The sequence below is a fragment of the Falco naumanni genome, chromosome 8, assembly GCF_017639655.2.
Source record: "Falco naumanni isolate bFalNau1 chromosome 8, bFalNau1.pat, whole genome shotgun sequence".
Taxonomy (NCBI): domain Eukaryota; kingdom Metazoa; phylum Chordata; class Aves; order Falconiformes; family Falconidae; genus Falco; species Falco naumanni.
Window position 1 is genome coordinate 20,595,872 of NC_054061.1, and position 25,081 is coordinate 20,620,952.

General features: G+C 42.2%; 1 protein-coding gene across 13 annotated transcripts in view; it reads right to left on the reverse strand.

The window, feature by feature from the left end:
* LOC121092415 (protocadherin alpha-C2-like) overlaps positions 1-25,081 on the reverse strand; it is a 95,417-nt gene that overhangs the window by 42,115 nt on the left and 28,221 nt on the right. The window contains exons 1-2 of one of the 13 annotated variants that reach the window (XM_040603414.1): positions 5,454-9,514; positions 5,265-5,294 (exon numbers count right to left, since the gene is read on the reverse strand). The exons of 6 other annotated variants lie outside the window; for them this stretch is intronic. In XM_040603414.1, the coding sequence (XP_040459348.1) occupies positions 5,265-5,294; positions 5,454-7,997 (2,574 nt within the window). In that variant the 5' untranslated portion in view covers positions 7,998-9,514. Of the gene's footprint in view, positions 1-5,264; positions 5,295-5,453; positions 9,523-25,081 lie in introns of those variants that run through there. 6 more of the 13 variants (XM_040603410.1, XM_040603422.1, XM_040603416.1 and 3 more) reach the window with 6 other exon arrangements.

Here is a 25,081-nt window from a genome sequence, read left to right on the forward strand (position 1 = left end):
TACAGCTGCCAGGAAGCACGAGTACAGAGAGGAATCACAAAGAGGAATACAGACTCTGAAGAGGTCCATTTGCTTCCTGGTTGTACATCCCCCTACTCTCACTACATCACACAATGCTGACAAAGATAATGTTGTTCCTTTTATCTCCCCAGCTCCCAATATTACAAGACCCTGTTTCTCACATGCCAGCTCATTCTACTAACTTTAACATAATCTTAGCCTCACATTTCCCTCAGAGATTTTTGGAGGCCATGTATCTCCTTCCCACTCAATCAGTGGAGATGAGAAAAGTCACACAATACGGCACAGAAGTAACCAACTATTCCCTGTTTCTCCCATCACCTGCTTTTTCTGATTTAGTAACAGTGCACGTCATCATAGTTGTGCGATGAGTCAAAACCTATCCAGGTGCCTACAGAAGTGGTTGTCATTGCATCAGGTAAACACCTCATGGCAATAGTTTGCTCCTGCCGGTTCTTCCAGGCACCAGAGTTGCATTCTACCAATCACATAACCACAAGCATTAATGTGCCCAGTCATAAAACATCCAACCCTATTGGAAAGTCTGATAAGCAAAGTGAATGTATAATATACAATGGAATCATCTTAGCAGCAAAAAAGCTCATGCAAAATTCCACACAGTTGTTTTTAAATTGCACAGCATGGGTTAATTTAAGAATAATTTCACTGTTCATGGAAAATAAATTCAGTTAAAAATACATTGTTATGAACATTTTGCTAAGTTATCTTTGTTTTAGCCAATACTTCAACACAGGAAGTTTCCCTGGGATAGAAGGAATTTCCAAATATTTTTAATGTTGTCCTAATCCTGTATTCATGAAAATCAGTGCAAAGGCTACCATTCACTTCAGTGACTGTTAGAACAGGGCCTGCCTGAGGCAGAGAAGTGTGAATCAAACATTTACAAAGAGTTACCAGGTGATGAGACTGCTAAAAAATTCCCACTCCATTCCTATTTCCATACAAACGCACGACAGAATGACAAGGTATACTATCAAATACATCCGCTTTGAAGCAATAATAAAAGGCGTTTTAGAACCCCTGACCGCATACAGCTCTGCTTATTTTCCAGTGAGACAATGCTGACAGATGTGGTGAAACAGAGGCTTCTATTCCTGGTTTTCTTCTGTAAATGTTTAGAATTAATTCTATGTGGAGAACAAACTATTTATAGACTGAACATGTGTTTATCATACAAGAAATCAGAATGGAAACTGGAAAAGAGTGTAATTCAGAAGCCCAAAGATTTTCTTCCTGGAGTGTTCATTTGCATTCCTCACTCTAAGAAAACTAAGGTGAAGGGAACGCGCAAGTGCTTCTGTAAAGTATATTTAATTAATTCCAAGAGAAGGAAAACACTTCTGCTTAATATTGAATGCAAATTTCTGCTGGCACAGCAGTAAGCATCGAACCAAGAGTCTGACTGTGCGGAAGCACAGAGCACTGACCCTGCTTAACAGAATAGGTTCAGATACTGCCACTAAACAAAAGAACAAACATTTATAGTTAACCTTTAAAATGTCAGTGGGACTGGAGAAATTCTTAAAGGCTTAAGTTCTTGAAACGAGATTGTAAGATATTCCACCATTAATACCTTTAAAGCCTCTGAGAAATCTCTTGGAAAGACTGCTCCAGACAATGCTGCGGGTTTACTAGATTTAGACACTTCAAAACATGCTTTCATTTTAAAGCAGTATCAAGATGTGTTCAACTCAAGTGCTGTTTGGTTTTTTTTCTGTGTGTTAGCAAGCTGGTTTTGAAGTGCAAAATGCAGAGAAAGAGCCAGAAGCAAAGCAAACAACCATAAAACTGCAGTGAAACCCTGCATTTTACCATCACTAATATGCAGCTTTTGTTTCACTTTCTGAAAAGTGTCCATAGAGTACCATTCAGATTTTTTTCTGAACATCACATGAAACATCATATTTTGTCAGCCACGTGTCACCACACAAAAAGGGGTACAAGGCAATGCACAATAAGAACAGTTTTCATCTAGTTCTATCAAGTATCCAGACTGTCCACTCATCATTAGGAATGTGCCAGGCTGCCTTCTGGAGCTGAAATCTGCTGTTAAAACATATGTTGGTTTGATTGTTATTCCCTGCATTGAAGGGAAAAAGTTGTCATGAGATGCAAGACATAATGAATGAACTTATCCACATAGAATGTAAGAACAAGACGGCAGAGATGAAAAGGACCAAACACAACCCAGACATTACTCAGCATCTTCACAGGCCTATAAGGAAGGGGACTCCAGACTAAAGCACTGAAACCTTTCCTGAAAATGATGGATCATTGCTACAGCAGTGCTCAGTAACTAAATCACATCTCCACACACCCCCTTCACAGCTGTGGGCACCCTCTTTTCGGAAGGCAGGAATCCAGGCTGCCCGTAACCTCACACAGCACCAGCAATGAAGCCACAGTATTTTGGTGTCCCTATATTCTGCCTGTGCTGCCTGCCTGGTCACCCTGCAGCAGTCACCTGGCCGATGAGAGAGCAATACCCATTAACCCTGCATTTGGATCCTTATTACCAGGCTCCTGCCAGCAATAACTGTTTCTAAGGTTTTCAGCGCAGCTGTAAGCATTAGTACCTTTCTTCTTTTACAAAACACACTTGGTTTGAAATATTCTTAAGAACCTATAAAGCAGGGGTCCTCAAACTTTTTAACCGGGGGGTTGGCATGTGGATGAAGTGGCAGGCAGTCATCTGCGGCTGCTTGGTTTCCCCCCCAACCCCCAGCACGGCGTGCGTGCGTGTGTGTGTGTAAATACCGTGGGTCATAGTTTGAGGACCCCTGCTATAAAGGACCATATAGGCAAACAAGGTGAATGCAGAAGCACAAGCTGTCTTGGAGACACCCTCAGAACACTAGCAGTACAAGTCAGAACAGTCACACAGGTATCAGCACTTCAACAGAGACAAAGAATTCCCTACCTAACCTTAATACACAGAGCTTTCTCTTCCATTGCATTGTTCTAATTGCCCAACGAAATCAGTCACCACTTAGTGTAAAGTAATTAACATCTTTGACCTTACAAGGAAATATGAAAAGGACCTTATTGCATCAAGAATTAGGGATATTTATCCCAAATAATTTTGAAATGTTTTTCCTCTCACTGTAAAAGTATTTGCAAAATATTAGCATTTGTGAAACCCTATGTACGATACGCACGCATAGAAAGCCCATTCATCTGGCCCCATCCTTATCACTTAACAGCTATTAGAAGATCAATTTCCAAAAACTGAAAAAAAAAAGTTCATATGATCCAAAAGTAACATATACATCAGAGATTGATTATGTAAACCAATGCAAGGACAACGAAGCCTGTTGTTATGCTTCACAGGTGAAGGCATGGGCTTTTAAAGACTAATTAGAAGTTCCCTTTAACTGAAAAGAGGAAGAGTTCTCTGAAGATCTAAGAATACAAAGATCATTACCCTTATAAAGTAGAATTCAGTGTTGCTAAGCAATGGATGGCGTCTCCAGTGCATATGCTGAGTTTGAAACAAGGGAAAGACATGGTTTTATAGTATGTAATTAGCTAGGAACTAGTAATTAGTGAATGCCATTACATTCACCCACTTTCTCATGTATACCTGGAATCGATACATCTTCATAGTATGTACTACCATGGACAGTTTAAGAAGCAGAGACCCAAGAAAAGAACTTGTGATGAGTAGAACTTGTCAGAATGTCACTTCTGTTTAAATCATACAGAACTATTTGAATAATTGATTCCTCTTTTGGATCATAGCTGCTCACAGACAGGCATTCATTAGTCTGTTCTATACATCTCTTTATTTTTATATCCCAAGTTCGGGCTGGCTTTGCTGCCACTGCCCGATATACACTGGTGTTCAAAAATTGCTAATTCATTGCATTCAATGGATTGATTCCCAAAATGTGATGGGAATCTGTCTGTTACACTAATTTACTACTGTCCTTGCTTCCAAAGCAAAGCCATTTTCAGCTATTGCTTCTCTTCCCCCTCCCCCAAAAATCAGATGTGAAGTGTTTATTTCACTCTGATTCTTCAGCATACATGCTTATAGAGTATGTCTCATGTTCCCTCCTGTATCAGAGACTCCAGGCATTTTATTATACTCAGAAAGATTTTAACGTACAAAAACTGTGCAGAAAGAGAAAAAAATACTTCCCCCATACCCTGCCACTGTGATTTACAAAAACCTCACTGCATTAATTTTAAATGGCTTAATTTTGAATGGATGATAATTACTCTCTAGAAGCATTTTAATGGAAGATTTGCTAGCCCTTAAGATTTGTGCATCTTTGTGCAACAAAACAACAGTTGCAAAAGATGCCAACATCTTTATATGTGAATAAGTGTAAGGAAATAAATTATATTTCTGTGGCAAGAACACACAAGTCAGGCTCCTTTCTATCCCACCACAGTTACTCCTCCAGCTTTCCCATGTCTTGAGGCATAGCACACATTAATGCATGAACTGATCTTATGCCTGTCACAACTATAGGATACAAGCAACACACAGTAATGGCAAAATTTTCCTTTTGTAAATGAGAATTAGTCTCTCCTGTGTGTGCTTCTGGGTTTAGCTTCAACATATGCAGAAAGGAAATTACAGAGCGTGTAAACCACACACTAACTGCAGAGTGCCTGTGTGCTACCATAAAGCAACCATTAATTCTTCACTGTGGGAAATATTGAAAAGGTTAATACACTGCTGATCAAACCATAGGTATTAAACAATTTTCAGTAGCAACCCAGCAGGTTAGAAGTTATCACATTGTAACATAATGATGGTAACTTGCTGTAATTCTCTACAAAGATGTCACTGGATTTTCACTGTCCAGGAAGCATGAAATGCAGAATTGGGTTGAACAAACATTATCAAAGGAGGTAATGCAGTTTTCAGACAACTAAAACACGCCCACATTAGTAAGCAAAGCATATTATTGCAATGATCTACATTCAACAGCTTTGCCTAGGTATAAAGTCAATGAAGTAGCAAACATCTATAACTGCCATAAAGTTAGCTATTGATTTCCAGGATAATCACTTTTTTTTAAATTACTTTTTCCTGCAATACTAGTTTTAGCATTAAAAATTTAAGACCACATGTGTCATTCCCTAGCACTCTGTGGCAGGAGGCAATTTTAGATCTGTAAGAGAAAAGGGGAAGAAGCAATACTCTATACAGCATACACTGCAAAAATGATGTGAATCCAAACAACAAATGCATGTACTGAACTTACCAAGCAGACCCTGAAAGTCCAAATATTTACCTAGAAACAAAACGCATCGCACAGATTAGATTCATTAGAACCATGTTTCCTAGCTGTATGTCAGTGAGCCCAAAAGAGAATATGCTTAATCTTTGAACCTCTGCTTAAGTACAGATTTGCTCAGAGCACTGTGCTGACCATTTATCAACGTAGCCTCACCTCGTTAGGAGTAATGGAGTCATTTTTTAGTATGATCAGGTTTTGTGCACTCTGCCCACTCTGTCCTGTCAGATGCCTCTCAGTCACCACTGCAGAGGGACCAGTAGTTCCTGTTGGGCCACAGGTATTGTAAAACATAAAAGTGTCACTTCCTGATCCTGCAGTTAGGCATGCCTTATAGCAGTAGGTCTTAGTGAGAGACCCATTGCCCCTCACTTCAATGAAATGTGGTTGTACTTTTAAACCGTGGGGCAACCTAGCATCGATGTTGTTGTTGGCCTGCTTGTACAATTCAGCAGGGCACCGTTCTCTGACCCCACAGAACCCTGCACAGCAGGAGTCCCCATACAGACTGTATCTGTAGCACTTGATAACAGTAAGCCCAATGATCGTGAAAAGGAAAACGAAGGAGATAGCACTCAACGCGATAATGAGATAAAGAGTGATCTCTGAGTAATTGCTCGGACTTCTAAAGTGCCTTCTTGTATCAGGGATGATTTTTGAAACTCTGTCCACCACAGCAACAGTGATGGCTACTGATGAGGACATTGGTGGCTCTCCATTGTCTCTCACCTCCACCGTCAGGTTGAAAGTAGGCATGGTGTCCTCCCCCAGTCTGCGAGTAGTCCTAATCTCCCCAGTATGTAGCTCCACCCTGAACAAACCTGGATCTGAGGTTTGCACCAAGTAGAAGAACAACCAGGCATTTTGTCCTGAGTCCCCATCAATGGCTATAATTTTGGTGACCAAATATCCAGCATATGCCGAGCGTGGGATCATCTCCAGGGCTGTTGAAGTGTTGGTTGAGGTAGGATACAGTATCTGTGGAGCATGGTCATTCTCATCCATCACATAGATGTGGACAGTGACAGTGCTGCTCAGTGGTGGGATCCCGGCATCCTGTGCCTGGACAATCACCTGGAACTCCCTTAATGTCTCATAGTCAAAGGACCTGACAGCATACATGTTGCCACTATCGGATTTAATAGAGACATAGGAGGCGACAGGTAGCCCTTCAATCTTCCCATCTATTAAAGAGTAAGACACATGGGCATTTTCGGCGACATCTGGGTCGGTAGCTTTGATAGTGCACAGCAAGGCTCCAAGGGGGTTGTTCTCAGGGATGTAAACCGAGTACACAGGTTCCTCAAAGTGTGGAGGATTATCATTGATGTCAGAGATCTCGACATGGATCACCTTCTGGGAGGAGAGAGGGGGGCTTCCAGAGTCGGTAGCTGTAACTGTGATGTTGTACGCTGCTGCTTTCTCATGGTCCAGTTTGCCCTGGGTGATCAAGGTGTAGGAGTTCTTGAAAGAGTTGAGCGTGAAGGGGAGGCCAGGGGGAATACGCAGACTCACTTGCTTGTTCAGCCCTGAGTCCTGGTCAGTGACGCTCATCAGGGCCACCACAGTTCCTGCTTTTGCATCCTCTGGCACTGGGCTGTACAGGGAGGTCAGGACCACCTCAGGAACATTATCATTAGCATCCACAATGTTGACCAGCACCTTGCAGTGCCCAGCCATAGAGACAGGGCCCTGATCAGTGGCTTGCACATAGATCTCATAGGAGGATGCCTCTTCATAGTCCAAGGTACCATTAACACGCACCTCCCCTGAGTGTGGGTCCACACTAAAGAGCTGCCTCACCTTCTGTGGGGTGTAGCTGCCAAAGGAGTAGATCACATCCCCGTTGGAGCCCTCATCAGGGTCTGAGGCATTGAGCTTGACCACTAGGGTGCCAGGTGGGGCATTCTCCAGAAGGCTCACGGTGTAGGTGGAACGGTCAAAGGCAGGTGGGTTGTCATTGGTATCCACAACTCGCACAGAGATCTGGGCCGTACCGGACTTGGGGGGGTCCCCACCATCCACAGCAGTGAGCACCAGCTGCTGCAGGGCACTCTGCTCCCGGTCCAGCGGCTGCTGCAGCACCAGCTCCAGGAGCTTGCTGCCACTCTGGAAGCCTTTAAGGTCCAGGGCAAAGTGGCGGCTGGGGCTGAGCTGGTAGCTCTGCACAGAGTTGGTGCCCACATCAGGGTCCTGGGCGCTCTCGATGTGGAAGCGGGCCCCGGGCACAGCAGACTCACTGATCTCCAGCCGGTAATCCTGGCGGGGGAAGCACGGCGCGTTGTCATTGATGTCCAGCACCTCCACCTCCACGTTGTGCACCTCAATGGGCTGCTCGATGACCAGCTCCAGGCTGAGGAAGCAGGCGGGGCTCAGCTCGCAGAGCGCTTCGCGGTCCATGCGCTCCCGCACCAGCAGCGCGCCGCGGCCCAGCTCCAGCTCCAGGTACTGCCGGCCGCTGCCCGAGGTCAGCCGCGCTCCCCGCGCCGCCAGTCGCCGCGGATCCACGCCCAGGTCGCTCGCCACGCTGCCCACGAACGCACCGAGCGGCAGCTCCTCCGGCACGGAGTAGCGGAGCGGCCCGCCCGCCGCCCGCCCGGCGCACAGCCCCAGGAGCGGCAGCAGCCCCAGCGGCAGCAGCCCCAGCGGCAGGCCCAGCACCGCCGCCCCGCCGCGGCTCCGCCGGGCAGCCGCCGCCATGGCCGGGGCGGGGGGGGAGCTGCCGGAGCCCGGAGCCGCCTCGCCCGGCCCTGGCCCGGCCTCACTCTCCGCCGCCCGGCCGCCTCATGCAAGCGGCGAGCAGCAGCCGCCCGCCGCCTCCAGCGCCGCCGCCGCCCGGTCCATGCTCGCCGGTTGCTCCGAGGAGGAGGCGGAGGAGGAGGGAGGAGGGACCGGGGCTCGCCGGATCCGCTTTCTGCTGCTCCAGCTGCCGCGCGGGAGGAGGCGGGGGAGGACGTTAAGCCGCGGCCGGCTCCGGCTCAGCACCTGGGCCGGGAACGGCGCCCCGGCGGCAGCGGAGCCGCCCCCCGCCCCGGCCTCACCCACGTGCTGCGGCCCCTGCGCGGGCCGGACCCCCGCTGCCGCCGGCCGCGGGCTCCGTGCGCCGAGCCGGCCGGGGTGAGCTCCCTGCCGCCGCCCCTCGCCGCCGCCCCAGCTTCGCTGCTGAAGCTTCGGGGCGCGGGGAGGAAAGGGGGTGGGGTGGGGGTGGGCGCGGGGAGGGGAGCGCCGCAAACCGCCCGCACTCCCGGACCTGCTGCTGCAGTGCTGAAGTACATCCGCTTGGGAGGGTTAAATCAGCGCAGGGCTCCGGAAAAAAACGGGCCTCCAGCCAGGTCTGGTGCCGTCTGTGTGTTGCTGCAGTGTGTTTGACGACCTCTTTCTTGGAGACCTGCCCCCCTGCTCCCTCGGAGATTCATCCTTGCTGCAGCACCGTCCCTTGCCCAGCCTCCGCGGAGCCCCCCAGCCCCGCTTCCACCCTCCTCCCGCTGGGCTGGCAGAATTCTGCAAGTCACACCCACGAGTTATGAGCATTTAAGGTGGGCTCCAGTTTCTCATCCAATGCAATACACAGGCTCAAGAGGATCAAGTGAGCTGGAGAGAAGATGGAACGCAATCAGTTCTCCAGTTACAGTTTTTTCCTCCTCTACCCTTGTGATGGAGGACTGACAAAAGACAGGGCTGTGAAATTAAACTAGCGCAGCAGTGGGGGTGAGATTGTTGCAGCTGCTATGAGTTGTACCCCAATGCCACAAACTTCAGCAAAGACAGACTTAAGCATTCATTCATACAACTTCTAAATTACTAAGCTGACATATTCAATGAGACAAACCACAGGACATAGTCCTCCAGGCAGGCAACTGTTACATCTACTACCCAGTGCAGAAACTGCTTCCCTGCTAGTATTTCTCTCCCTGTTGTTTTTTTCCTTGCTGATGCCACAAAGTCTTCTGGAATGTCCAGTGAATCCTCTCTGGATCAGGCTGGTCTATCAAGGGAGAGGGCGACCTCAACATTCAGCTAAAACCTATTTTGTTGCCTTTTGTGGACCTGGGCACCCCTCACCATGTGGGATGACTTTTGAGAGCACAACCATACGCTATAAATCCTGAAAGTTTTTACTATAATACCTGATGCACAAACCCCAGAAAGCAATTGCCCTAACTCTGACCCTTAGCACTGCTAAGAACAATTGCCCATCTACCAGCTTTTATCAGTGGCCACCATTATCAGAAGAGACAATATTAAGAGCAGGATTACCTGACGCGTGTTTTGGCTGATGAGTTCATTTACTTCTCAGCTCACTTTTGTGGCCCAAATATTTGCCCTCACATCTATTCTAATGTGACCAGTACCCCAGTGTCTGCAAATACTGCTGTGTATTTGAATAAAAAAACCCCAACCCTGTTTATCTTTCCAAGTATGATAAATGTAGGTCTGTGTGCAGACCAAGAAGGGCAGATAGAGATGCCAAGTGCCTAGAACATCTGGAAAATTGCCCATTTCATCCAGTTGTCTAAACAGGAGCCAAACACTTTAAAAAAAAAAAATCAGCTTCAAATTTTTGGCTAGCCACCCACCTTTAAGATCACAATATTCACAGATTTAGAACAAAATGCCCTGACAGTCTCACAAAAATAAAAGCCAAAACAAACAAAAAAAACCCCAAAACAAAACTTACACCCTGCTAAAAGCTATAAAAAAGCTACAGCAGCAGTAACGTACATGGATTATGTGACTGTGTGCCAAAACAACTTGCAGTCATCAGGTAAAGCAAAAGCCTGAAGGGTCACACCCTCAGTGTTCCAGACAACCAAACAGTGGTTTCATCCACAGTCCACGGATCATTTCTGCCTCACACCTCCTATGTGTACAGCCAGAAAGTCCTCTAAGAAACATACAGCACACCAATAAAAGACCAAAAGCCACAGCAACACCGGCAACATCTAAGGCCCTGCCTTAAGGAACACGTTTGTAGAAACTCTCCTGGGAACAGAAAATGCCCATTCTAAGAGGTGGTGGGTGCTAAGAACAAGAATCCTCTTGGTAGGCAATGCCTTTCTAGCCACAAGTTAATTTTATTCACAGTGTGTGAATGAAACACACCAACCACATCCAGGGGCTTTTAATACCAGTGAGGGATCTTTCACACTGTTCCTAGACCCCAGTCAGTTACTGTTAAGAGTGTTACATGTTATATGTTATAGACATTCAGGCTCTGCTCCAGTGCATTCCAGCAGGTCCCCCAGCAAGGAAGGGCTGATGAACACTCAAATCCTGGCCCACTTCAGCATTTACATGCTACCTAGGTCCATCTTTTGTCACGTCCTGTCTCTCTGTGGACAGCTAAGACTGTGTATATCAGAAGTTTTGCAAAACACCACAGAATGTAAAACTGAACAGAGATATCATACACACACTTAACCAAGCCATTCTAGAACATATTCCATAATATTTACATTCCCATCAAACATGGTTCTAAGCCTCAGGTTCTTAGAAAATTTTCCTAATTTCAGAATCATAACTCCTGGCTCCTTGCATTTTTGTAAGTTTTCTAGCACCAATAAAATAGGTACTCTGATTTTCATTTTACAGACTAATACTGTAACTTGGCTTATTTACAGTACCACTGTACAAATGTAATAGCCTTTCTCAAAATGTTAGCTTTATACAGTTTTTCTGGCTATGCAGTTTATAAGTGATATACTGAAACTGATTAAATGTTCCCCAAGTCCCTTTAAAACTGTACAAACATTCATTGATGGCCACAATAATTTTAGTTATTTCCATCAGCTTTAATGGTAATTCTGAGTCAGTTCTGCAGGACTCAATTTTCAATTCAGGAAAAACTGCCATTGAGAAAACATTTCAGGATCTGGTCTGTAGTAATATTGATTTTTCTAAGTGAAAGGAAAAAATTGAAACATAGAAAAACATAATTTTAGTTTCAATTGAATTGAGGCTTAGGGGCACTCTAGTTTTCTTTTCCCCAGAGTTTTGTTTTCCAGTAGTTTCTTGAAATTTCATGTAAGCATCAGATTTTGAAACACCTTCAAGGCTCACCAAATAAATATGTACCCAGTGGGTTCAGATTAGTGCATGTGAGCAAGAGAATAAGAATCTGTCCCTGCAGCAAAAACAGTTGATAAAACATACCAGGTCCAAATATCCATTTGCTGATAAATCTGATAACGCCTGACGTGACTGGATACTCTCTGTGTGTAGTATCTATACATACACAGGCCTATTGGGCTTTGCTGACATACAAAAATTGCACCACTTTAATTAGCTTGGTTAAATTAAATGGTATGAGTCCTTTAACATGAGCATAAATGTATGGGTGTAGCAAAGAATACACTGATTTTATCAAGTCCTGCAGAAGAAAATTGAATATATATCAAAATAGTAATACACCGATACATACCTATACCAGAGGTTGTAGTAATATACAACTATTTTAGTATGAAAAGTCCTCACATTCCTATGTAAGCCCTTCTTGAAACAGTCTGACCTGTAGGTATGCCTGAATTAGTAGCAGTGTAACAGTGTCACAGAAATATTCCTGTACTGATATTTCTCTTGGTAGCAATACAATTACACACAGATAGAGTTCTGTAGGTATTTAGGGCCTTGAAAAGCTCATCCATTTCAAATACCACCTGTACAAGGAATGCTTTTATATAACAGTGTAACTATAATCACTAAGTTTGCCTGAGCAGCAATAAATCTGTGTTCAATTTGCTTCATTGCATAACACTATGCAGGGTCCTTCCTCTGGCTATTTTTGAGTGTCACAAAACAAAAGGAGAGAGAAAGACATATTAGAAAACAGGAATGTGAAAATACAACATGTTAACTGAAGAACTCTAAGCTATTTCAACATCTGAGAAGACATTTCACTTCTTTGTAAATAATTTCACCCACGGTAACTCCCATCCCTTAAACATAATAACCAACGACTCAGTGTCATGATGTAGCTCCTTCCTGAACTGGTGAGAAGTCACCAGCTCCAAGGACCAGGCCCTAGATTTTGCAGGTAGTCTTGTCAGCATGTTGTTTTTTAGCAACAATAAGATTGCTGGCATACTATATAAATGCACACACGATTTCTGCCTACTGATAAAACAGTGTGCAAAAGAATATGGAGACAAATCTAGAGAACCCATATAGTTTAGTCATTAACAAGCAGGTAAGCAGTGTCATTCTCTAGAAAAACCTAGTTCCTCTATGTGCCTGCTTAGATGTGGTGCCTGCTTACATGTGTGCCTACAATTTGTCTGCCTTACTTAGAATTAAATCAAGTCTAGAGGAAAGGAGCATGCATCAGTCACAGGCCAGGTTACATCAACCACATTGGAAAACAATACCCGCAAACTGTAAGGGAATGATTCAGATTTGTGAAGTTTCTTATATATAGTTTTTGCCAGTGAGACGGTGGACTGTAGCACCATCTTCTAGACCACAGGTACTCATGAGATCTACAGAAAAACCATCATGATAATTTTAGGGGATGCTCACACCATTTCTTCAGTCCAACCCATCTTTCACTTCACTCTCTTGGGATTCCTGCATTCTTCCAAACTCTGCTTACTTCAGTCATGCCCCCCCTCCGCTCTTCTCTGAAGGAGAATATGTACAAGGTTGTTTCTGGTGATTTCCCATGTCTCAAGTACTATCTCAAGAAGATACTACCTAGAGATGATAAGGCAATGTAAAGGCACAAGTTAAAGGGATCTGTACTCTACAGCAGCTCCCTGCCTGACAAGCCTCCATCAGTCTCAGTTTAGCAATGTGAGCTCAGAGATCCCAAAATATGACAGTAAGTTTTGCAGTCAGAACAGAGCCAACGAGCAACCTCTTAAATAAGGCCCTGCAACTGAACCAGATCTCTTCCAGTATATGGTTTGCATTCTCTGTGTGGGATTTTCTGGGGACATGGGATTCTCCTCCTTCCTAAAAATACTGCAAAATGCCCAACTGCATAATGTAAAACCTACTGTTTCTATACACAGCTGCTTTGCTCCCATGTTCGAGTCACCTTCCACATTTGAATTATTTGTTGACAAGTCATCTTTTCATATGCAACTTGCCTCCTCCAGTGTTTGAAACAGGCCTGGTGCCAAATTGCTCAGTTTGATTGGCTCTATTCTTTCATATCTTTCCCTAAATCAGTTTTTCACATTGGTATGAATTAAACTGGTAAGAATTTTTTAATTTTTTTTTTTTGTACCACAAACTTCTGAAGGCAGACTCTTTAAAACATTGCTGTTATGGGAACCAAAGCTGCTAAACATCCAGAAAAAATCCTGTTTGTATTTAGGTCACAATTTCTTTGCAGTATACTACTACTTATTCTAGAAAACAGTATGTTCAGAAAAAAATGGTGGTGAGTTGGGGTATGGAGAAGGGTCTGTGTTATAAATCTGAATTCAAATAAACCACATATAACAAAGATACATAGAAAATACATTTCTTATTCTTCTGGTCACCAGTGTACATTCAATTACTTCTCACTACCAGCCTACAAGTTAGGGATGGATATGCCTCTGACTCATTCTGTTTGTCTTTGGCTATATTTTTATGATGACTTAAAAATCCTTTCAGTAATTTATTGACCATAATGTCACATACTGTGCCTTTCTAAATGGAAGGACATTAACAACTTGGACATTGAGAAAATAACTTTCATCTTTCTAAACTCACCACAAAGCCTGTAAGTGCTATTTCTAGTGCCAAAAGCTTTCTTGAAGGTTTTGGTTGGTGTGCTTTCCTTTACCACCATTGTCTCTCTTCAGAGCTGCAGTCTTTGCCATCCTTCTATGTGGGCTGTGATTCTTCAGCTCAAGCAATTACCACTAAATTTCAGCTCAATTAACTAGTTGAGAGACACATTCTAGTCACACAAATCTCTTCCAGACAATTTTAACTGAATTTGTTTCCCTACCTCTGGCCTACTGCCTTACCCCATGCTTATATTCATGTGTTGCACACCCCTCTTTAGAGTTTGAGAACTGGGATGAAGTTACAAGGTAGCTGCGCCCCTCTTGAAACTGTGAATGTGTCAGAGCAGTTGCACAGAAACTGAAGACTCAGTTTCATTTTCTGCTTTAAGAAGTTCAAACTTCTTTCCTCACCTCCCTAGAAAGGGCCTTCATCAGATGCCACAGGATGGCCTCTACCTCCATATGGAAACATGGCAAAAACTTATGCCATGCTAGGTCAAAGAGAACAGCAAGACAAGAAGCACGATCCTGCATTCTATACTGAGGTACTCACTGGAAAGGAAGAACAGTAGAACAGAAGAACAGGTAGAAACCTGTTTGTGCTTGAAGTTTTATTAACTTTATACTAAAACACCTTGGGATGATATAATTCACAGTAGAACTAATTCCAGCCTTTTATAACTTTTGTTGCTTCTTATACACACATATCTGGGTTTGTTAGTGATGATAAACTATCTTCGCAGCATTGAGTCCTCCCACTTCAGGCTCATTGTATCAGAACCCGATGACAGTGTCATAGATAATGCATAACCAGTATCATTACATGTGCAATAGCACCCTTTATTCTTTGCTATGTTTTTAATCTTTTGTTTCATACATAAATGTCGAGTTCTATGGTTGTAATTTAGTTTTACTTATGTCATCTTTTTTCCTACCCTATCCACAAAATTTAATTATTAGTCAGATGGTCCTTGATCTGGTTTTTGGGGACCCTCATTCACACCTGCAGATGAAGCTTTTCATACATATTATTCTCATATTAGTATTTATGTATCTCAGGCATATTAGTATTCTGTTAACTTTACACTTCCTATGTGAAGATCTCAAATCTGAAGGGTCTATTTTCCACTTGTTTCTCTTGAAACCATTTCTTCTGGAAGATTTTCTAACTTGTCCAATGTCATGCAGGTATCTGCCAGTAAGTCATATTTCTGAGGAATAGGTACATTCTGGCACAAGGTTACTGCAAAGACTGCTTTGTTTATCCTGTTAAACAAGATCTTCTACTAACTTGCATGGTCCTGTCTGTTCAAGTCTCTACTAATGGCTCCTGAGCTCTCCTAAATGGATATCCAAGTTGGACTGGCAGCTCTAAAACTGACAGTGTTGTCAACTTGCTCACAGTCTGATTCTTAAATCCATCCTTTCTTCTTTTCCTTTTTATATTCTCTTTTTTAAATATTCATTCCATACGTGGTTTTCTTTCCTATTACTAGCCACAGCTTAACTTCAACTTTCCATCTTTTATTTATACTATCCTCCCCTTTTTTCATTTTGCTCTCTATACATTTCTCTATCTTGCCTCTTTCTACTGAATATTCTCTTTTTTCCTTTCCATCTTCCACCTCTAGTCCTTTCAGTTATTTTCTACTCCATTTTCAGTCAGTCCTCCTACCTTTTTCACTCTTGCCTGGGGTCATCCACTCACTTTCTCTCTTTATGTTGATCTTCCATATTTCTTTCCCCTCAATGTTCTAGGACTTTTGCATTTGTCCTTCTGGATATACAAGAAATTTACTGTGTTCCAAAATGGTGCTGATAAGGGATGCTGGTGTCTCCTTTTCCCTTCGTTTTTGTCTACACAACTCAGATAAAGTAGGAAGCTAAGCACCAAACAGTGGCACAGAACCAATGGAAATAGATACCTAGGTATAAAAATAGACAACAAGAATCAAAGTACATGCAAGGACTAATATGAGGACCAGTCACCTTCTTCACTGCTGAGAAAGTCTGACAGCATTTTCCTTAGAGCCTGTCAGTGCCTCTCTTTTAATAGGCAAAAGAGGTCATGTCTGCATTATAAAAGCTATACAAGTACCCAAGTACTGTGCATTCACTCTCTTGAAAGCATATACTGAGTTATATCTATTAACTTAATTTCTGCTCCCTGTTTCCTGCCAAGTGTCTCTTAGAAGTTAACCACCTAAACCTGAAACCACCTAGTCTGGATCTGAAAAGGAGCTGGCGATCACATAGCTTTGTTATCACACTGTTTTAATGATGACCTACGTTCGCCTTTGAGAGTGTTAGAAGTATTGACTGTCAATGCCCTAACTATAACCTGTACATCTTGTGCTATATCAGATTTTGCTTTTTGGAAGGTTGTGCTTTCTCCTCCTTCACTGGCACTTTTCTTTCTTGCTCTGCTGTTCACCTAAAGACTATCCCAGGTTTGTTGCATTTCCTAATAGAATCTCCATGAACTCTTTTAATTCATGAAAGCACATCAAGTTAGAAAATTATGAATTAAAGACACAAAAGCCTATCTTAAGCTTTAATTTCAATGTTTAATTTATTGAGCCCTGTACCTGGGCAATCATGTCCAATTCAGAGCCACAAAACTGCACAAAAAGACATTGCAAAGATCTTTTCTCAGCAGAGTTGCCCTGCTACAATACTAACAGGATTACCACTTGTACTAAATGGTTAACTCGTGCTTTTGTTATTGAAAGATTCTTTCACTGCACCTTTCTTTTACAAGTCTGCCTAATCCATCCTTGACACATCTCCAAGTTAACTAAAATGTTGCAGACCTTCCGCTGACTAAAGAAAAAAAACCCAGACTCACCTGTCTCACACCTGCTGTCACTCTGCTTCCTGGTATTTTCAAAAAATACACACCACCAGGTGAAGCATGCATTAACCTATCACACTGGGTGGCTAATACCAAGTGCATTTTCTCAGCAAAGAAAACCTACGTGCAACTTCAGTCCTGTGTGACATCTTAAATGCAACTTAAGGTTTTGTGTTTATTTCCTGTACAGGAATGCATTCCAATATTCCTTTGTTCACCACAACAAAGCCAGGTTGGGTACAAGTTATATTCAGCATACCTGCCGTGACAGAAGAGCCAGATATGGTGTGGAGTGAATCTCTGCACATCTGGTTCCAGCCTTTCACAGCATTCTCAGGATTAGTCACTATTTAGACTTGCAGTTCTCTATATGGTGGGAAGAAACTTCACACCAAGAACAAATGATTGAGGAAAGTCTCCATCCCAGAACCTACCCAGCTTTTAGCACAAATGGGAAAGACTTTATGCAGCAAACACCAAACAACCTCTAGTCCTACCACCCATGCGTTGCACTTTCAGCTGCAGGTCTTTGCCTACAGTTCTGATACAGGTGCCATGATCTCAAGTATACAGGCAGAAAATGAAAACCCTTCAACTGTTTTAAATAGCAGCTGAGAGCTATAAAGGGGGCAGGAATGTATTAGAGCACAGGCCCCCAAACCCATAATGAGTCTGTGAGGATTTTTTATGAGACCAGTATGCTGCTCCACAGCTTTCTGTATTTCATATATCTGCACAGGAATGGCTGAGCAGGGAAAATAGGGCAGGAAAATATTTCGGTTTGTCTGCTAATTCTCAGCAAGCATTTCTGCTCTTAGAAGATTTTTACCTCAAACCCTACTACAAAAAAAAAAAATTCCATCTGCCCACACTGTGCTGTGCTTGGACTATTTTTAACCTATAACCACATATATGATGGGCAAAATGTTGATTCTGCAGATTCTGCTGACATTATCTGACCTCAGGGCAAGTCCCATTGATTTTCTTACTCAGCAGAACCAGAAACAGCATTTGACCCTGACTTAAGACTCTCTGGCAATGATTTTGTTTTACATTTGTGTTTCTCTTCAGGGTCCTGGCACACAGTGGGATCCCACATCCTCCTTGACCCCCAACTCCCTCCTAAAGAGACATGTAAAACTTGCTCTTTTTTCTCTGTTGACTTGTAATCTACGTTTCAGCCATTTAATGCCCTTTACTGTACTTACACAATCTCAGTCATATTTTCCCTTTAAAAAGGTTATCAGAACAGCACAGAGACTTGGATTCTAACTGTGCACTTACAAGTAGTACCTGATAGCATGCCAAAAGATTGTCTGCCAGTAATTCCATGAAACAAAACAACTAGCAATGATTATGTTCTCTCACTGCTTGTTAAATACTTTATCAATAGTTGGAGTTCATTACCCATAACTAATTCGAATTCTTCCTTTCTGTAATCCATGGTATTTCACCTGTGCCCATTTGTTACCTTTCCTTTCACATGTAGGGATTTGCAAAGTATATCTTTAAAACTAGTATGAATGAAGTATAAATAAGAGTGTGTGCACATGTGAAACACACAAAGAAATACAAAATAAGCATTAACAGAAAAAGTATGCATTAATTGCTACAGAGCACCCTATATGGGGATTTAATCCAACTTAATGAAGAGCAAAAAAATGACTTAAAATAAGGTGTCAAGAAGATGGAGAAGTGAACTGGAGCCTTAAAATGCTCAGCCAAGGAATACAAGAGAACTGTGAAATTAAAGAATTTTACCTAAGACTAAGAGGAATGAGACAAAATAATGACAAAAAAGGCCCCAAACAGCAACCAATTCTAAAAGGAAACCATGGCAAGTCTTAGATCAGTCTATTATCACCAATGAATGAGAATCTGTGAGCCAGTGACCCTTGTCTTCTGCACTGCACACAAGTGATCCTGGTCACCAGTGACCATCAGGCACATGAGGTGCTGCATGTGAGTACATGGGTGAGTGAGCAAAATCTGTGAGAACAAGAATGGAAACTAGAGATTTTGCAGAATAACTTTTTTCCACAAGATCTTGCATTCCGTTCTGTTATACTAATTCCCTACACGATTCCAGATTCTTCTGTGCAAGACTCATATTTGTATACAAGTTCAGATCCTGACAGGGTAAGGGTTCAGTCAGAAATGATGAGACGTAGCAATAGCCAGAAGATGCTGTGAGGAACAAAAAGAAAACAAAACCAGACAACACTATGTGAAGGGCCCGGCCCAGAGAAGAAAAAGCAACGATAACTTTTACAACTCAGAGACACTTTAAGAAAGAGTTGAGGGCAGAGCTGTATTAACTTTCTGTTCCAGGTTCACTTCCACACCTACATACAGACATCAGCACCAGCTCCTCCATTCTTCTTCACAGTTCCTCACAGCCTCTAGCACTCACTGCTGCTATTGCTGCTGGAGAACAGGACTGACTCCAGGCAGCTGAAGGGGCTGTGAGGAGGAGAGAAGTCAGCAGCATCTCTCAGCTCACTACCTGGATGGGGACAACAGCAGAGAATGAGGCAGTAGTGAACAGACCTTCATAAATATATGAACTGTAATGATGCCCACAGTATTAAAAAAGGATTAGGCAGCACAGCATGAAAAAAGCCCTGTGTCGTGCAGGCTGACAGGCACACATCTGGGGGAAACAGTGGTAAGTTATTAAGAAGATGACAGAAAGCCACTGATGACAGCTGTCTGGTTCAGCACCTGTATGCCCATCTGACATAGCTCTATTCAGATTCACCAGTGCAACAAGTTCATCTCTGAATTACAGCACATAAGAGCATCTGACAGTACTTGAAAGGGGAAGCAAAGAAAATGGGAGATGCAATGTATGTGGTGAGGCAGATTATGACCAGAAGCCCAGAGAAAGGACCAAGGAGAAATGGTTCTCATGCAGTAACAAGAAGGGGACAAGAATTCCCTGGAGCTAAGTTGGGGCTTTCAAAAACGGGACAAGACAAAAGCAAGATGGTGACAGAAGCAGTTGATCATGTCATAAAATCAGGAAGTCAGAACTGGGTTCTGTTCACGTTACATCAAGGGCTTCATGATTTTTGGCAAGTATCTTCATTGGTTGCTAAGATGTCAGCATTATCTGGGCTCAAACGGCCACTGCAAGGTTTAAAGCACTACTGTAAATGATACTTGGATATTTTCAAGGGAAAAGGAACATATACATATGCATAATTTATTTTGTTTTGAATGCTGAAGGGAGAGATCAGTTTGGCTTTTTTAAAGTATACATTAAGCAAATCTGCTTTCAAACTTCTCTTCAGAATTCTTAAAACCTCAGCAACACAAAATATCTATGGTTTGAATTTAGTAAGAGTTTAATATTTCTTTCCTTGAGCACAAAAGTTCTTATTAAATAGGTCAGAGTCACTGACCTAATACAATATTCTTTTAAAAGCTAGACTATATCCAGTGTTTAGCATTAGTACTATAGTATTAATGCAGATTTACTTTATGTATTTTGTATGGATCGTACACATGGCAAACTCATTCTTCAGTACTGAGGGAAACCCACATTGTGTGTGACTGCTGCTGCAGTAGCTGGCAATGGCTCCGTGATGCAGAGGGCAGGGTATACTGCTGGTCCTCAGCTGCTCTTTCAGAAGGGCACAGATCTCCCACAGGTCATATCTGCCAACCTTACAGGGGTACACCTGTTAGGCCTGATATACTTCAAATGACACTGGACTTGGAGCTTTTAACAACTCAGCTGAGCTCAGTGTATTTCTTCCATCCTTGAACAGAGAAACCACAGCAGGACATGAGACTGACTGATAAGTTGTGATGATGATATCAAATGTACCCACTGAAATAAATCCCTCTCCTTGTACTAATCAAAACATTGTCCTCCACAACCAGATAGACCAGCAAAATCTCAGTGTGATTCTTCTCATTTAATATTCTTTTTCAACTGTCCTGTTTGGAGACAGATTTCAGGATTAAGCATTTGGAATAAAAACTACTGCTGGCCACGTGGTTAGGAAAAAACTTAAATAATATCCAGCAGCAGCACCAGTGTTCCTCCTCTGTTTCTTTACCATGCTGAACAGTGGCTGAGGGCACAGAGTTTAGAGGCCTTCAAGTCCAGTCCACTGTGAAGGCAGGCATATCCTCCCAAACCATTACCACAGTGGTCAGGGGAGACATTCCTGTAGAAACAGGGAAAGTCTTTAGCCAACAAAGTCAAGGTTCATGAAATCAGAAAATGTAGCCTGGTTCTATGTCCTGGAAAGAATGCAGTAGGAACAGGAGACTGGGTCAGGTCCCTCTCTCAGGGGGTTATATATTTTAAATCAGAGAACAGTCTGAAAACATTTCTGCAAGTAGGAACTAGATTTCAGAAGAAGGTGAGGAAAGAAGGACAAGCACTGGGGAGGACAAAATGAAAGCACAGAGTCAAAAAGAGGTTTGGAAGGACAGAAAGGCACAACCCAGTCAGTCTTCCTATCCTTTGGATACTTGGTCCTGCAACCATGAACACCATAGTTATCTTCCTGCTGTACGTACACCAGGAGCAATCTTGATATTGTATTTTCATCAAAGACTTTTAGTTCTTTTTTAGTCCTTCGTTCAAGAATTCTGGCACATAAAATCACCCACAATAGGAACTCTGCCAAATGTTAATACTGCTGAGTTATTTTCTGGGGTTTATACTGCTGTAATACAAAAGCCTTTACACTTTGCAGTCTTGCTAGAATCTCTCTGAAACAAAGCATCTGCAATCCAGGTAAAAAATACTAAAAGAAAGAAGCTATTAGATTCCTGAGGTATCAAACATTTTATCTATTATCTTCTATTGTGATACTTCTGTTTAATTACAATACTGTTGCATCATGCAATGACTTATTCAGGCTCTGTTTATTTCTTCTCATCTTTGATACTTCTGACGTGTTCAATTCTCTACTCTTAGTTTCTTACACTCCTTTACTGTGTTTTTAGTGATATTGTGAAACTAGTCCCCCACATGAAGCTTCATATGGCCTACCTGTTAAAGAAGTAAGGTCACATTTTCTACTGATGAATACCCACCATGTGGTAACTGACCCTCAATACTTACAAGCCTCTAAAGTTTTGAACCAATTTTTCCTCCTAAGATAGATTTAAAAAATAATTGTCCTTGTCAAGCCAAAACACATATCCAGTCATTGGAAGACACAGAGGACAACAGTGTAGTAAGTATTCAGTTAATCTAATTAAGTATTAGTTACACTACTGTCCTCCATTTGTATATTCCTAAGGATTAGATTTTTGGTTAGCAATTGATCTAAACCTCAAGCACTGCATGACCCAAATACATATTTCTAATATATTTTTATACCTTATAAAAGTAACCCATTAGAAAAAAATACAGGAAACAAATCTTAGAAATTAATGCCAAACTCTGCAAAGGTGGAGAACAGGACAGTCCTAAGATCGAGGACTCTTTTTTTCCATATGAGCTCAACTCTCTTCTACATGCAATAGGACTGTAAGACTAGAGGGAGAGGTTGGGCCTTTTGACACTTTCTCCTGAGATACCAGGTACCACTTTGTATGATGCTCTTCCTACCTCAGGTTTACACCCTTATCAGCTGCAAAGTCCCAGTTTGCCTGCAGTTTCTTGATAGCACATCAGTTAATGGGACTGATGAGGTTTGATTCTGTTACTGGTTTTGTTATGCTTAATGGTCATGCTTTATATCTCCGTGTGTTTGCCTCCCACCCTTTCCTTATCCCAATATAGCAAGGTCCTTAGTCACATAATCCTGCTGGAAACACTCCACATATTCTTATCGATTAGAGTGACTGACCAGATTTGTTCTTATCAGTACCTCCCTTATCATTTGTCTGTCAGGTTTGTCTCTGTAGGTTCTTGTTTATGGGTCCTCGGACCAGGTACCTTCGAGGCGCTCTCCTTCCACATTTCACTTGAATCCTCCAGACTGTGTACTCCTTTCCTGTGTGCCAGCACTCCTCTCTAGAAACAGCATCTTCTATACTTCTGTATTGGATAAACCATACTTTTTACTTTTTCTCTTGTGAACTTTCATAAGGATCTACTTTAGAAAAAAAATCCCTCTGGACAATTTCCTCTCTAGTAAAAGTCTCTGGTATTTAAAGTCAGTTTATTTTTCTGTTCATCATTATCATCTCTAGCTTCTCTAATAGTTTCCCATGTAGCACTTGATAAAGTTGTTCACTAGTGTCCACATAAATGGCTCTTTTTGTAAAGTTCTACACACCACTACTACTGACTACTGCAGTCAGGCAATGAAATCTTCATAAAGCCTCTTCCTTCCACTCCATAAGAAGACAATATAACAGCTCTCCACGTATACATACTACTCTGGATTTAATGAAACTTTTAACATAACTAGCTATTGGATTTGGATTCTCATGTGTCTTCTTTCTTTCTTTCTTTTTTTTCTGCCTCCTGTTCCACATTGTTCTTTCCTCCCTTCAGCAGTTTCTTTGTTAGCATCTCCAAGTCATCTCCCAGCTTTCTCTCTTCCTCCTGCCAGTTCTCATCAGACTTCCCTGAAACACATAATATTCACCAACACTTAGCTTCTGTTTGGTACTTCACTTTGGAACATCTCAAAGTACTTCACAAAGGAAGGAGTCAGCACAACTGACATAAATTTACAACAGGGAAAATGACTTACAGTGGTAGAAGGACATGTCAAGACTGTGCAGCAGAACCAAGACCAGATCCTGTCTGTCTCCCACAACCCAGTTCAGTGCTCTGTTCATGGGATCACTCTGTCTCCTCCTGCACAATCCAATTCTACACCTTCTGAACTGAAAATATGGACCTTCCACTTCCTTGCATTGTTGGGTCATGGGGTTTTTTTGCTCCCAGTCTTCCTGTTCTCAGCTCCAACCCAGCCCCAGCTTTGGTCTGGGCCACAATCATACAACTGCAATCATAGGAAAGTCCTGCCAGGTCTAGGGCTCTATGCTGACAGGACTCAAAGGGAACTGAGCTTTCCAGCTCTTACAAGTGTCCATCAAGTACAGCAAGCAAGAATTTCTCAGAAGCTTGTAATTCAGCCAGCCTTAGCAGATCTTAATGGCTAACAAACATGGCACAAAAACTACTTCATAAAAATATCAAGTCCTTTTTCCAAAATATACTTCAGCAAGACTTTTAAAGGAAAGATCAGACACATTTTCATTATAGGCAAAAAGAATATTTTTTACTACCCTCCATCTGAGGAATGACAAAACTGTTCAGTTGAAGTTGTCTAACAGGCAATCCCCAGTTCACACCTATCATCACCCTGAGAGACTAGAGGGGCTTTTATAATGAATAGCATCAGACCTAGTAAACAGTGATATGAACACAGCCTGAAACGTTGAAAGGTTTTCATTCATTCAATAATGGACAGACGTGGAAATATAGAAGCCCATAGCTCCAAGACAATCAATTGTGATTGCATTCATTTAGCAAAAAATAATTTGAAAATTGCTCATGCTGCTGAATTTCCTTCTAGCTGTCACTGAGGGGACACACTTCTTTTCAGATGGCACATCAACCTATCCTTTCGTTTAAGCAAAATATCCCCCATGTAAACAATATAGGTTTGCTACTAGAAGCAAATTCAGTTTGAACACAAGATGCTGCTATATACAGTAGTTACAACTGTCCAGTTTCTCTCTGTGAAAATATTTTGGAAAATATTCTTTTTGGAAGAATTAATATTAAATTTAAAATGCACGATATTAAGTGACTCAACACTACTTATAATAGTAACTAAAAAGTGTCTTTCAGGCAGAACACTTTTATATATAAAAGTCTTTACTGGAAGCAAACCAGGCTTGAGCATTAACAGCAGCCAAATATATGCTTGGAACAGTCTAATTGTACAGCATCATGGCACCAGAAGGATAATATTGCTACATTCGTTGAGATGGCTGGAAGCCCTTGGTATAGGGAGATGAAATATATTTTGAGATAATGTATTATACATTCATTTAGGATTTTTAATGTGTTTTAAGTAGCCACAAGTGATGGAGATTTTCCAGAGCACACATGAAAAACACGCCAAGACTATGATTTCTTTAGAGCCATTTTTTTGTTGTTGTTACAAATGAGAAAAAAAAAACCATGGCAATGCTTTCAGGAAACAAACAAACAAACAAACCACAACAAAGCCATAGCTATTGTCACTTCATTCTTCAGCTACTTCTGTTCT